The sequence below is a fragment of the Bombus flavifrons genome, chromosome 7 (assembly GCF_040668555.2).
Source record: "Bombus flavifrons isolate JBK064 chromosome 7, iyBomFlav1_principal, whole genome shotgun sequence".
Lineage (NCBI taxonomy): Eukaryota > Metazoa > Arthropoda > Insecta > Hymenoptera > Apidae > Bombus > Bombus flavifrons.
In genome coordinates this window covers 10,017,649-10,032,118 of record NC_138448.1, presented here as the reverse complement: position 1 = coordinate 10,032,118, position 14,470 = coordinate 10,017,649, and the positions used below count along the sequence as shown (strand labels likewise).

The following is a 14,470-nucleotide window of genomic DNA, read 5'->3' as shown; positions in this document are numbered from 1 at the left end:
TTTGATTTGTATCTTATTTACGTTGCGCAATTATTAAGTATTAAAACAAACCATGCAAATATAGAGATCGGCTTCGTTGACTTTCTATCTCGGTAATTCAGTTAGTAGAAGTCGGATTGAACATCCTCTTTAATTCGTCGTGCATGTATAGTATGTATACTTCGCAAACAATTTCCAATTCAATAGATGACGATGCAAATTTTCAACTGGGAAAATTTTCATAAACAAGAAAGATCGATCTGAGAATAATCGAAGAGAATTTGGAAAAATTTCGAACACCCTCGCAAACTCTGCAAATTAGAACCAATTGAAACGTATTCTAATATGTAGCAGACAGATCTTACAGATATGTCTTTGCCCGATAAAATACTTAAAAACGCAAGTAGTTTAGATATATTTTTAAATATGTCAATGGGGTAAGTTGTATAATAGTTAAAAAATTTTTGTCAGATGCCACAGTATATGAAGATAATTCCAAAGAATTTACAAATTAAATAGATTATAGCATGAATATAAATATACAAATTTTGTCAAGCACTTTATGATACAAAAGAGTTGTTCAGAGCAGTATTATACAATTATGAATGAATAATACAACCTACCCTAAATTGTACAATTGTTTGACTAGTGTTAGATGAGTGGTGTTTATGGAATAAGAGGATGAATAAATTAATACATACCCGACGTGTACTGGGTGCCTATTAATATCAACATTGTCTAGTTTGAGATTGGCAGCGTTTGTACGTTGATAATTTTCTTTTGTGATCATCTCGGTTATCATTGGTGCTATAAATCAAATTTATTATTAAACATGTAACGCTTCCTTTGTATTAAATACGTAATATGGAAATAATTAACGCAAGCTATCACGTGGATGCATTTTAGATATCTTCAATGAAAAATTTATCAAGTATGGATATACTTCTATTGTTCTTTTAAGTGTTTTTCTGTTTAATCATTCGGAATACGACGCCCACCATAACTTTGACCGTATTATTCGTAATTACATACTTTGCTCGTATATACAAGAAAATTGTGGAAAGTTCAAATCGTTCACGTAAATATTTTAATATCTACTATTAGCTACAAGATTTTTGAAGACAAAAGAAAATGGAACGTATTGTATTAATCGAAAAAATTAGAAAATTAATAATATAAACGTTAGGTGTGACCATTGTAAATAGTTTTCGTAAAAACTATTTGTAAATGAAGTTTAGAAATATGTTATGTGGGATATATAACGCTAATGAATAAAGAATAAAATACAAGATCTGAAGCGAAACTAGTGCTAATAATCTATGTACTTCAATACCGCATCTTTTGCGTAAGAACACATAAAATGCATCGTGTGACGCGTAACAAAAAGCTTTCGTTCGAAAATTAAGAAACTAAATTTCTTTTAGAGATAGACGGATGCAATATGAAATAAATTTTATCGCGTGACGAAAAATGACAGGTCGAAGTCAACTGTCTTGGACAAAGTACTGCTTATGTATACCGTTTCTTTAGTCGTCCTATTATTAGAACAACAATTGCATGTTAGTTATTACATACATTATCGAAAAAAATTATCGGAAATGACGGAGAGTTGTAATACGTAAATAAATTGTATCTTGCATCATATTCTAAGTCTTGATCTGCCACTTTAACATCTTTGTACATAAATGTTATAATTATTATATGTTATTTTTATAATTAACGTTATAATTATAATAAAATTATAGTTACCAAATAATTTTTCAAATAGTTTCCCGAATTTTTTGATCGTACAACGAAAATTTAGCTCGTTCGAGTTTACTCCTTGTGCATATATTTTTCAATAAATTTCACGTTTAAAAATGTTACAAACAAAAGAAAAATTCATATACGTTGAATAAACGATAGTTCTGACGTATGATTAATTAATCCGGAAGTGATAAATACACGCCTTTGTGCAATTTTCAAGACACTATCTATTATCACTGCACCAATACAAACAACCAACACTTCAAGCATCTTTTGTAAAGCAAGACTCATTAATTTATGACCCTCCATCGTCTCGAATGACCTTTCATTATACCTTGTTGAACTCTACAATCGCTACCGCGCAAAGGATAAAAAACACAGCACTCCACTTAGAAGAAATTAAATTGCCCTTGAAACCTCTTCCGTTTCTAGGAGCGCAAAATTAATTCTCGCTTTGCATTTTCCGTCAATAAGCTGTACTATTGATTTAACTAGATACTGTGTCGTAATGTAAGAAAAGAAACGAATAAACGCGATATGTCTCTATGTAAGGTATACAAAATAAGCAGAATAATATTCAATAATTTTCGAACTATAAAATACAGAAAATAGCATTGAAGTATAATGAAACATTATTACTAAATAATATTTGTGCGTTATATGAAATCAAATATTACCTGTTTACTATTCTTGTACTATTTTATTCTTTATACTCTTATAGCACAAAATGTAAAAGTCTAAGCGTTTGAACTCTAGAAATTTTTATCAGCATTCCATAGTAAAATCTTTTGCAATCAAGACTTTCGTTAAAAAAAAGAAAGAATGCAGAACTTTCCACATTTCTCATCTCTTATCGACGATAGCAATACAAGAAAGAATATTTATATTATCATTATTGTTGTAGGGACATTAGTGGAGTAGAAAGGATTAATTAATAATAAAGTAGAATGTGATAATTAAATATCTGATATCGTTTTGACAAAGGTTTGAGACTATCCTAGCTTTGAATCACGCAATCATCAAAATTGATACATCCGGATGTAAGCCTCACATTTTTGGAATATATTTTCCAAAACGACACGGTTCATATTTGGAAGCCTCGATTTTGACGATATTCTTTAGAGTTTGGGTAAATGGGATACTATTATCAGCTAAATAACTGACGTATTCGCGAAAACCTTGCGCAAAAATCTACATAAGTAATTGTACGTTATAAGAACAATGAATTTGCAACAGGAAACATGAATTTCACGTAATTCTTACCTCCGGAATGTCGATTGTCTCTCTCGTCATCTGTCACGTTGACGCGCATCGAGTCATCCCCCATGGATTTCATATCGTCAACAGTCATGTATCGATATTGCTGTTGGTCGCTAAGCATCGGATCTTCACCTATGATAAACGTAAAGTGCGAATTATAATCATCGGTAAAAATGACGCGAGCGTGTTTACAAGAGCCAAAAAGAGGTTCGTAAAAAATCTAAAGTACTGTCGAACTTGCATGAAAACAATATAAAAACGTGGTGAGATATTATGCACCAACGTAAACAAATGAATATGAGAGCCTGCAAATAAACGGAAAATCATTGCCATAAAAATTATCCCAGTCAAGCTTAAAGAAGCAAAATGAAATATCGTGTCATTATGTACTCAAGAGTGTTCGTTATTTTGGCCTTACTCGGAGCCTTAGAATATTAACGATAAACAAATGAGACTGTGCACGATGTGTCAATGACCGTCCAGAAATTTATATTCGTGCGAACACTTCTCATACCTGAATATATGAGTCGAAAATAACAGAAATTGAATATGGTTCCCACTGCATATATGCAGAAAAAACACTTTTAAAAGACGCTGCTTAAATCGTATCAAGAGACTTCGAGTGTTTCATGTCAGGCAGATAACGCTTGTAATATCAGTTGCGCGAAACATATAACTCATACAAATATTTGAGTAATTCTCTGCGACGATTCTCCATAATCAATTCATTCGTAGTCAATTCGATTAAAATGGAATTTGAATAATTTTTCACTTATCGTTTCCTGTTTGCTTATCGTACACATTCGCATATGTATATAATCACAGGCGATTGAGGTTGAGAATCGTCGAACGTGTTTTCAGATACTATTAAATTTCTACTTTTGTTCTATAGTTCAATCGTAAAACGCCGTGAACGTACCATGAAAATACTTCAGAAAAGAACTAGAAAGAAACGTGAGCGTATAAATGAACGCGTACAAATAGTATCGTATTTTTCACAAGACTGAGATCTACTCGCTTATCCAATCATTTCATACAACTTTAAACATGCCTTATCAGATATGCCAAGAATATGGAACACAATTATCTAATAAATGGTCAACCTACAAATTTACAACCCACGTTGAATAACGCCGCTGTAAAGACTAAATTAATCTGGCACAAACGAAATTATACGTCGTTTTCTATTCCATCTTAGGAACGTAATGTTGTCAACTTCGAAAATAAATGTACACAAATTAAATACAAACATTGCGACACTGTTCGAAGAAGATAGTATAGCGAAAAAATATTAGTAACGAGAACGCCAACGTGGTTCGTTCCTTTGTATATGACAATGCGAGTGATCAATTTCAAGTTTTCCGTTTCTCGCTCGATGACGTTTCAGGGTCTAGCCGTACGCATGAAAATGATGTCACTCGTTATCTCGAGAGCTGCCTGAAACCCGTGACTGTGGAATCGATAACATCTAAAATTAATAGAAACACGAAGCAACTGGTCCACAACCGTTAGGCACATGGAGAAACTGTACCGCGAAAACTCTAATTTTAGAATTGTTCAAGGACAGCCTACCGAAGTAATTCTATAACATTCTAAGCCTCTAAGCTTCTATCTACGAATAGTTGACCTCATAGGCAGTGACCTATATCCTCCTGAATACACGCGCGCCTGTGAAAACTAACTATGTAATCATGTCGAATCTTGTTGAATGCAGTTAGACCGGCTCCGTCATAGACCAGAATAGTCCTAATCGTAATCAACGAGACACTTAGTTTATGTCACGTTGCATCGGTGTTAATCGAATTCTCGATTCCACGTATTCCACGTAGCACCGTCTGTTTTCGTCGATCGATCACCGCCACCGAGAAGCACCAAGTAACTTCAAAAATAGTATCACTCACTACGAGAAAACTCTGTCAAATCTCAATATATCCGTCGGTGATCGCAATGACTGGGTATCGCGGCTTTGACACTTTTAAACCAGATACTGAAGTTTCGCGCGATCGTGACGTTACGCGATTCCGTTGATTCGCGTCACGCACGTCAGCAGCGCTCGATTTACAATTGTAATAAACATTTACCGCCGGGTTTAATCGCATTAATATCGCCGTGGTACGACCGAGCCCGTTGGCCTCGACAGAATAAATCGTGGAACATCAAAGACCTACGAAAAGAATACGAAACCATCAAATCATTTATTTTCTTTTTCTATGGTAAAAAGAACTGGTTGGCCTTGATCATTGCCCCTCCAGTTAGCGTTCACAATATCATCGTTCGCGACTTATGTCACCAACTTATGTCCGTCTCATTGTTATGTCATAAACGAGGATCACAGTCACGATCCTCATGCCGCTCAATTAAGCTGCCTAGCTGTAGCCAATCCATTCCTCTCTGTCGTTTATGGCCTGATAGTTTCAACACGTTCCGCCACCGTATTCGGTCTCGTTTGATAGATAATCGTTTGGATGCGATCGGTCGATCCCACGCGACGAATACGAATGCGCTTCCTATGACCATACACCGGCGGAACTTGGGAACTTACTTCCAAACCGGAACAATCACGTTCCGAACGGTACACGTTCTCCAAGCGGATGCTACACAAGCGTCTCGTGATACAATTCCGTGGTTACAGTATCCGACGTATCTCCGAATATCGTTTTCGAAGCACGTACGGTACTCTGCGTGTAAATATGCGTCTAATTTTGTCCTGGTATTTAGGTTTATACGGCGAAAAAGACGTGGAAATTTATAGAACCTTCACTTTTCCCTATCTATTTCCCCGCTAATATTATTTTCACGGACAGAAATGTAAACATTTCGTCGAAATTATTGCGCGAGTGAACGAAGTTTGTGGCACCATTTAAATGTTTTGTTGCACAAACGTGATGATGTTATTCATATATCTTATCTATATATACTATCTATTATATATACACTTTTTATATAAATAAATTTATCTATATACTGAAAATAGATAGTTGATGCCATTCGTACATATCTCGCGTTAACACGCGTATATTCTACGAATCGTTTTGAATGAAGATACATTTGTAACGTGTGATAATATTAAACGATTAAAATATTGATTCTCTAAATACACAGGCTTGTGCAAGTATTCTAACGCTTCTAAGCATCTTTTATCAATATACTGTGCGCGCTGTACGAAACATTTTGAAATTTTGTCGATGCGACTGCGATTATATTAGTAGAAGTTTAAAACAAATTTGAAATATATAGAAAAATTGCAAAATACGTAGTACAAAAGTATATCGCAAGTTTAAACAGTCGATTATTCGTTCAATTAATATAAATATTTAACAAGACTATTTTTAACACTTATTATGTACTTAAGATGATTCATTATTAATTTTTTATCAAATACACGATTACAATAAATATCTCCTAATTTCTGTATACATTTCCAGATTGATTTCAAATGTTACTAGTGTGATCAGGACAGTGGTATCTCATTACAGTGGAAGTAAAATGTCAAAATGATTGATATGACATACAATATGATATGATAATCTATAGCGTGTAATGACATACAGTATAATCGTATTTCACTGTATTTTTAGTTGAATATATAATCATAAACTAATAGATTATGTATTTCTAAAAAAACCAACTGTTTTGATATTTCATATTTCTTTGTCTCTTGACTATGAATATTTAATTTTTGTTAACACAGTCAAGTCTGGAAAAACAAAGTCGCGTGCCGGAGTCTTCCATTATCACTTCGCAAGCATTGGTTATCGGGTTAAGAGTACTATACTAAACACTGTTTTTTGCGATATTTAATCATTTTTATAATCAAAATATTTTCCAATATATATCTTAATCAACGAAAAAAAATTGAAAACAAGAACAACGAAAAAATGCAATTTAATTAAAGAATGAAGACAAATTACCTGTCAGTAAACCGGTACAATGTAGAATTTCATTCACTTATAATACTTTCAGTAAATATCTCAATTTCAACACAGAATTACCGAAACCAAGAACCCTGTTTTAAATAAAGAATGTAAATATACAAAATGTTCTATATGTATGTCGTGTTACGAAACTAAGACAACTTCGGAATTTACGATTTACTATGATATTGTACATATCCGAACCATGTGACTGACATAACATCTTTGCCAAAATTTTGTGCATGTAAGCAACATTTTAAAACATCATATACTTGGTTCGCGCCTGCAGGCATGTCAGCTTTCCCATTTATTAATTTTTCTGAATAATAATCGAAAAGAGCACGCAAAACGTCGATTTAACGAACCAAACGAAGAACACGCCCAACCAGTAATTTAGAAAAACCTTGATCACTCACGCGATTAAAGCGAATATTAACCGTGCTAAAATTACATTAAGCTAAAGACGATCGTAAAAGAATAGATGAACATATTTACATGCGCTGTCGCTGCTCCTGTTGCTTGTACACCCGCAACACGTTATCTTCTTCGATTGCTTCTGCTTCGATCGTCCTCCTTTGGCCATTTTGACGACTATTTTTCTTTTGCACCACGACGAGGAAAAAACCCGCGAAATATTTATTAAACAGAGTTTCGATGAAACGCGTGGACTAGGAAACTCACGGTATATCGAAAACACGGAGTGAAATTGTAACGATCACACTCTTCCGTGGATAAAAGTTTAGTACATCGCCGGAACTCTGTACTCAGCCCAGTGAACACGATGTACTGACGGTGTACGCTCCGTACAGGACTAATTACATCACCGACTCAACTAGCCGTCGACGATATGCGAGTTAGGTTACACGAATTACAATTAGCGCACGTTATCGCTACGCATCCATTGATGACGTCCACCAATTGTGACCGGCTCACTTCACTATCAATTCCTTCCTACTGTTTGTTTTGTTGTTCTGTGCACCGTACAGGCACCGAAAATCAACGAAATGACGTGGACCGATATAATATGCACCGTTCCAAGGTGTCGTTATTACTGAAAGTCCACGTTATGCAAACCACAATACGTGTAATCACCTGATTAGATTTGATTTGTTAAATTGCATTAACCGCGCACGACTTGGATGCTTCCTTTCTTTCACGGTATTTCGTCGCGTGCTAGCACCGGCGGGGTCAGGAACAGCGACTGCTTTAAGATTAATACAAGTTCGACGCAAGACTACCTAACAGAAACGTGACCTCATTTCATGAATCACCAATTTTATAATAGTAGCTGCCTCTGAGCTTTTCCGCTACTTTATTTACATCTCGAAGTATTCGCAACTCTTTTCTTGAACGCTAAGGAAGTGTGGTCATATGCAACTGTTGGCACTGAATGGGCTTTATTAAGACATCGTACGAACAGAAACAACCGCGCAACGTGAATACAGGATCATGATGTTGTGGTTAAGGACTACTGATCTTCTGTGAAGCATATTTGCGAACGTTAATCAGAATCTGATGTATAATTCATCTAGAAACAGATCTTGCGATGAGGTTTTTCTCTAGTTTTCTCAATGGCATGAGATGTATGACGCTTCCATTTTCTAGTTCTCTAACGATAGAAATTTTAAGACATATGATCGCTCTTCAAACAAGTCGAACGTAGTCTTAGTGTAGACAACGATGAACGTATAAAGTTCTCTGTGCTTCGCGAAGTACGCACTGTCCCATTTAAGATGTAACGTGAACGCTAACTATCGCAATCAGAATTTCTGGATCACTTTCCTGCATTCCACGCGTCGCGAACGTCGCGAAAACAAATTGCGCGCCGATTTAAAAAAAAAGAAACAAATTCGTTATATAAATTCTGATATTTTGGTCGTGAATCGTATTTGGCGACTTGCCAGCTAACAGGGGTTCGACTAACTGCACGAATAATATGGTACAAGATGCACACCGGCTGTTGCATAACAGCTGAAGCAGAATGCGTATAGGTACGAGGATGATACGTCAAAACAGACCATACAAGCCTACTTCTGTTCCTGTCGACTGGCATAATGATCGCACAACTCGTTATTATGCAAATTGCATTAACAGTAGTAACGCGCCCTACTTCGTTAACGTACCGTTTTCTGAATTTTAGATTCGAAAATGCGAACGCATGACCGACTTTAACGCGGCATCGTTAAAATCAACTTCACTTATTTGAAATTGTGATTAATTTCATTTCGATAATCTCGAGAAAAATTATAATACTTTTCAGAGTTTGGAAGTTCCTCTTGAATAATTTAAGAAGAAATTTCTTCTCCTTTTTTCATAAATTAGAATAATGTTAAATGTATCGTATGAATGGATTCATTACGTTGTTATAAATATATTGCATCGATAAATTCTTTATATTCTAGTTGATTGATATTAAGCCTTGAATATTGATGGCATTAATGCACCGTGGAGACAGAATTAAATCCTTGCTTGTATACGCTATAATATATGTAGAGTCCGTGTAAGACATTTAGATGCGACAAGTAATGAATAGATGATAATGATCTTGCTGAACTGCAAGTAGCAAGAATAGTTTCTGTATATTTGCTGAGGATTCCGCGACAAATATAATACAAAGTTATAGATGGGGACATAGATATTTAGGAAAATAAATAACATTTCATTCAACGTGTTTCCTTGAAAACTTTCTTGCCCTCGTTTATAATATCCAGATATTAATTGCAATTAATATTTAATAATCAAACAACATGGAATTAGTAAAATTGAAAGTATCATCGTATCTTCTATACGAATTGAATATTTATTGGAATTAACGCGACTGACATTCCCGACGTACATAATATCATTGAATTTCGATAGCATTTAAAATTATTGCAGCACAACAAAAATCGATTATAACATTTAAAACTCAAAATAAAAATCTCATTAACAAGGTCGTACGGCTACTACAGGTGTATCCAAGATACGGAGGGTTGCAACTTTATAAAGGAGAAATGGACCGACAAGGAAGGTAAACGAAACAGAGTGTGAACAAATAACGGTTTAAGGATAGGTATATGTCTGTGCATGTCTCTGTATTTATGTTTCCACGAGTGAAAATAGAAAAGAAGAATTACAATAGAACGAACTGAAAGTGGAAAATACGCGAATCTCTCGTTCAGCTCTTTTTCGTTCATAAAAATCAATGGTATCGCAATAGATCGAAAATTTTGTAATTGTTGCAACACGAAAGTAAGAAAAAAAGAGTTAAGAGTTTAATATTAAGCAGACTTGACCAAGAATTAGTGAATATTTAAAATGTAAATGCATGGACCATTTAATAGCTGGCATGAAAGTAAAAAATACTGTTACGATTACGTAAGTGAAATTGACAGAATATGAATGATCCAATGCGCGCGTACTACGCGAGATTAATTTACGTACCCATGTGCTAATATATGTATGTATGTATATATGTATGTATAAATACAGTATGTTGCGCGCACGTGTGATATGTGAAAGAGTGACAGAAACAGAGTACAGACAACTTACGGGTATAGGTCATTTGGCCCCGGTAGTAAGAAGGAAGGTACACGTGTTGCGCGTGTGGAGGCTGCCCGTACACATTCATGGCTGCCATGCCGATTTCATCACCACCTACATTGTACGCCGTCGAGTAAGGTCATTTTTTATCAAAACGCTAATTTCGCACCATAAACACTGTTTCTAAATTTCGCTATCACTGGGTTGTTAAATAGCTGACTTTACGTAGCAGAAGATAGACCTACCGCGAGCGTAGTTTGTTCGTTTGCTTCGACTTCAAAAACTTCTATTAACTCACGTATTTGATAAGATATTCAACGTTCAACGTTTCAGCTATTTAAAAAAAATAAATTCTAAAAAAATAAAGAATAAATTCTTTTTACTACTCTCTTTATATGTAGTAAAATAAAAATTTAATTGAATATTAAATAAGAAATAAATCAATTTGATATAATTTCTAATTAGAATTTGATAGAAATATAGAATTTTTATTCTATATTTGTACTTCATGTTTATTAGTGTAAAAGAGATATGTAATTGTAAATTTTAATTAAGCAAACAAGCAAACCTGTTAGATCTACTGTTTGTTATGATTAAGTTTACATAAATTGTTAAAAAGGAAGAGAATTTAATCTAAAGTACGTTGCTGTTAACTACTTACTATGTATATTAAATCTTACACAGATAACTATAGCTTTGTTTAATATGATTTAGCCGAGAATAGACTATGTATGATGATACTACTATTTCCGAACAATAATCTTTTATCGTAGAATAGATTCCAAATTGGTACTCACGGATTCTAATAAAAATAGTATTACCTGTGTAAGGCAAATACGACATTAAAGTGAAAATTTTACTAGAATTGAAAATATTTACAATCTATGAGATTCCATAACAAATACTCGACAGGTATTTAGTTAATTACTAACCTTCATTTATACAACTAAAGACTACGCGTCTATTTAGGGAAGTTAAATATTTTCTTCAAAGATAGCAACAACCCAGTGAACATATGCTAAATACATGCTCTTGCGAAACTGAATGTAACATAAACGCAACAGAAAAAGCAAATAATATTTCCATATAGCTCTCTGACTTTATTTCAGAACTATAAAGTCAATAATTATAACTTCTTCTAAACATTTCTTTCTTTTCTATTAAAGAAAATTCATCGTAAATGGTGCATATTTATCATCCAATCCATAAATGTCTAATACATATGTAATATGGTTATTAATGTCTTTACTAATCTAAAATGGTTGTGTATTTGTGATTCCTCTTTAAATAGAATCTTGCTAATTTGTATTAAGGAAAATTATTGTAGGATTCATAGTGTACATGCTAAAGTTCATACATTTGTATATTTTCATGCGTTAAATAATTACATGCATTTTTAGAGAAAACTATTGTTGTAATGTAACTAAACGAAAACGAAAAGTGCTATTTCAATACGCCCTCTGCGTGTGTGTGTATCTTTTTAACATTTAATATCTCCTAGTGCAAGTTATTTTTTAATTATGTATGATGAACTGCAGTTTACAGCCAGTATAATATATATGGAAGAACAGATCTACCATAAAATGCTATCGAAATATGTATATAAGTTCACGATAAAGTTATATCACAAAATTTGTTACTGTTATATACCAAACATATTGTATAAAAAAATATAATAGTAGAAGAATCTTATTCTTGTATATTATTATAAATAACTTTACATTAATCTGACCTAAAATTTCAGATTTGTGAAATAATATAATACAGATTATTATAATCTTTCCCTAATAAAAACAGTTTAATTAATTATATATTTATTATTTTAAGTAAATACTTAATGCTTAAAAGCATAGTTCCATGCAATAAATTTGCACATATGTTGTGCAATAATTACTAAAACAAGGATGTATGTAATATTTTGCTATATATAAGCCGCACTATATAAGCTGTCACATCTATAAAGAAGCAAGATTACAGAAGCAGACCTACATATATTACAAACATATTAGCAAATACCTACTGATTATTGTATTATCAATTACTATGCGATATTCTAGTAAAATAATATTCTAGGAAATGATAGAAGATCAAATTGGAAACAAACAAATTAGAATGATAGATTAAAATTTATCTTATTGTTATATAATTCAAAAATATGCTGATTTAGCCAATTTAAAGATGTAGTTTGTTAGTTAATGTTACTTCAATATTTTTTGTGTTCGTATTTAGATATTTAATAAATTTTGCAAAACTACACAAAATATATTTATCATTAGAACAGTATCTGAGATATTATAGAATAGGAAATATTAAACACAAACACTTACCCCCTTCGTCTTCGCTATCGCTCATAAACGTCTCTTGCATTGATTCAGGAGCTTGTACTCTGTATTTTTCTTCAATAGTAACTGTATGAGTCGTTGTAATGACGGTTTCTGTAACTACCTTCAGTGTCTCGATGACGCTAATGTAACCAAGTTTTTGTGCAATATCTAAAGCTGTTTGTCCATTCTGTAGGAGATAGAACGTTATATAATTAGAACAATTAAATAAAATACGAAAACAAGTTTTTCATGAACTTGACATACATTAGTAGTAGTGTTCGGTTTTGCTTTACCCTCCAGCAGTAAATTAATCACTAACGTATGACCCTGTTGGGCAGCTTGATGCAATGGAGTATATCCAGCATTCGTGCTACTGTCAACAACTGCTCCAGATCGTAAAAGGAATCGTACCATCGCTGCTTGACCAAAATGAGCTGCCACGTGTAGCGGAGTATAACCAGCCTGTAACACAAACAAACATCTTTCTTAATCAAAAAATATTTTTAAAGAATTTCAATAATGAGAATTTTCGGATTATTATATTTCGTTATTCTAAGGCAAAAAATTGTTAAATGTGAGTCAAACATAAATAAAATACGTGAAACAGAATACGTGAATATAGCTTTAAGGCAATATACATTGAAATAAGGAATAAAGTTCATATAAACGTATAAATTGAATTCATTTCTCAAATTATACCTAGTGTGTAGCTAATAAATTGTAGCTAATTTAACAATGTTGTCGTCTAAAATTTATTTTTTATATTTCTAATTTTTTGTAATACACATATTTAATTAATAATATTTCTAAACAAAACAAAATATTACAATTTCCATAATATATCATACCTTTGTTTTAGCATCAATTTGAGCACCATTTTTAACGAGAATAGAGGCAACATTAACTTTGTCTTCTTGTGCGCACAAGTGAAGCGGCGTGAGACCATTCTAGAGAGAGAAATCATTATTAAACAACGAAATCAGATGTCATAAATATAATAAATTGTCGAAATTTATACTACCTTTGCCTTGTGATTTGTATCTGCTTTGTGCTCAATAAGCAGCGTTGACATATCGGTGTGGCCTTCTTGTGCACTCAAATGTAGCGGCGTAAATCCTGCTTTTGATTCTGCATTTGCTTTTGCTCCGTATTCCAATAAAGTAGTTGCAATATCCATCTACATTAAGCCCAAAAATTATGTTTACATTATTATAAAAAATATATTACAAAATTTAATTTATTCGTATCTTTTAAGTTATTTACCTGATTCTTACGTGCAGCAATATGTAATGGTGTATGGCCATTTTTAGCCATAGCGTGAGGTGATGCGCCCTTATCAAGTAGAAGTAATGCTACATTTTGGTGATCATAGTGAGATGCCACATGAAGTGGAGTCACTCCATTCTACGATTAAACAAAGAAATTAGTGTTTGACATAAAAATCATATTTAACATTGACAACGATATTTTATTTAAAGAAATAAATAGATGGCAATAGAGGTAATAACTTTTATAACTGTTCTAACCTTTCCTTGAGCATCAACTGGTGCATTCTTCTGCAACAATAATCTCGCTACATTCATGTTACCATACTTAGCTGCCAAGTGTAAAGGAGTGAATCCCTTTTTGGTCGTCGCGGTGAGCGATGCACTGTTTTCTAACAAAACGGATGCAACCTGTCATAGAACAATAAGTATATAAAATTAAACTTAGTTATAATTATTG

The 14,470-nt window shown here is 33.3% G+C and overlaps 1 protein-coding gene across 31 annotated transcripts in view; it reads right to left on the bottom strand.

The window, feature by feature from the left end:
- LOC138182092 (ankyrin-3) overlaps positions 1 to 14,470 on the bottom strand; it is a 93,555-nt gene that overhangs the window by 45,190 nt on the left and 33,895 nt on the right. For 27 of the 31 annotated variants that reach the window (XR_011173712.1, XR_011173713.1, XR_011173714.1 and 24 more), the window contains exons 12-20: positions 14,272 to 14,421; positions 14,009 to 14,149; positions 13,767 to 13,922; positions 13,594 to 13,692; positions 13,010 to 13,207; positions 12,749 to 12,932; positions 10,431 to 10,535; positions 2,989 to 3,117; positions 681 to 786 (exon numbers count right to left, since the gene is read on the bottom strand). Coding sequence is in view for 9 of the 31 variants with exons in the window: in XM_069117660.1 (XP_068973761.1) it covers positions 681 to 786; positions 2,989 to 3,117; positions 10,431 to 10,535; positions 12,749 to 12,932; positions 13,010 to 13,207; positions 13,594 to 13,692; positions 13,767 to 13,922; positions 14,009 to 14,149; positions 14,272 to 14,421 (1,268 nt within the window). In the remaining 22 variants the exon portion in view is untranslated. Of the gene's footprint in view, positions 1 to 680; positions 787 to 2,988; positions 3,118 to 4,886; positions 4,948 to 5,066; positions 5,158 to 7,394; positions 8,120 to 10,430; positions 10,536 to 12,748; positions 12,933 to 13,009; positions 13,208 to 13,593; positions 13,693 to 13,766; positions 13,923 to 14,008; positions 14,150 to 14,271; positions 14,422 to 14,470 lie in introns of those variants that run through there. The other 4 variants (XR_011173705.1, XR_011173710.1, XR_011173709.1 and 1 more) reach the window with 4 other exon arrangements.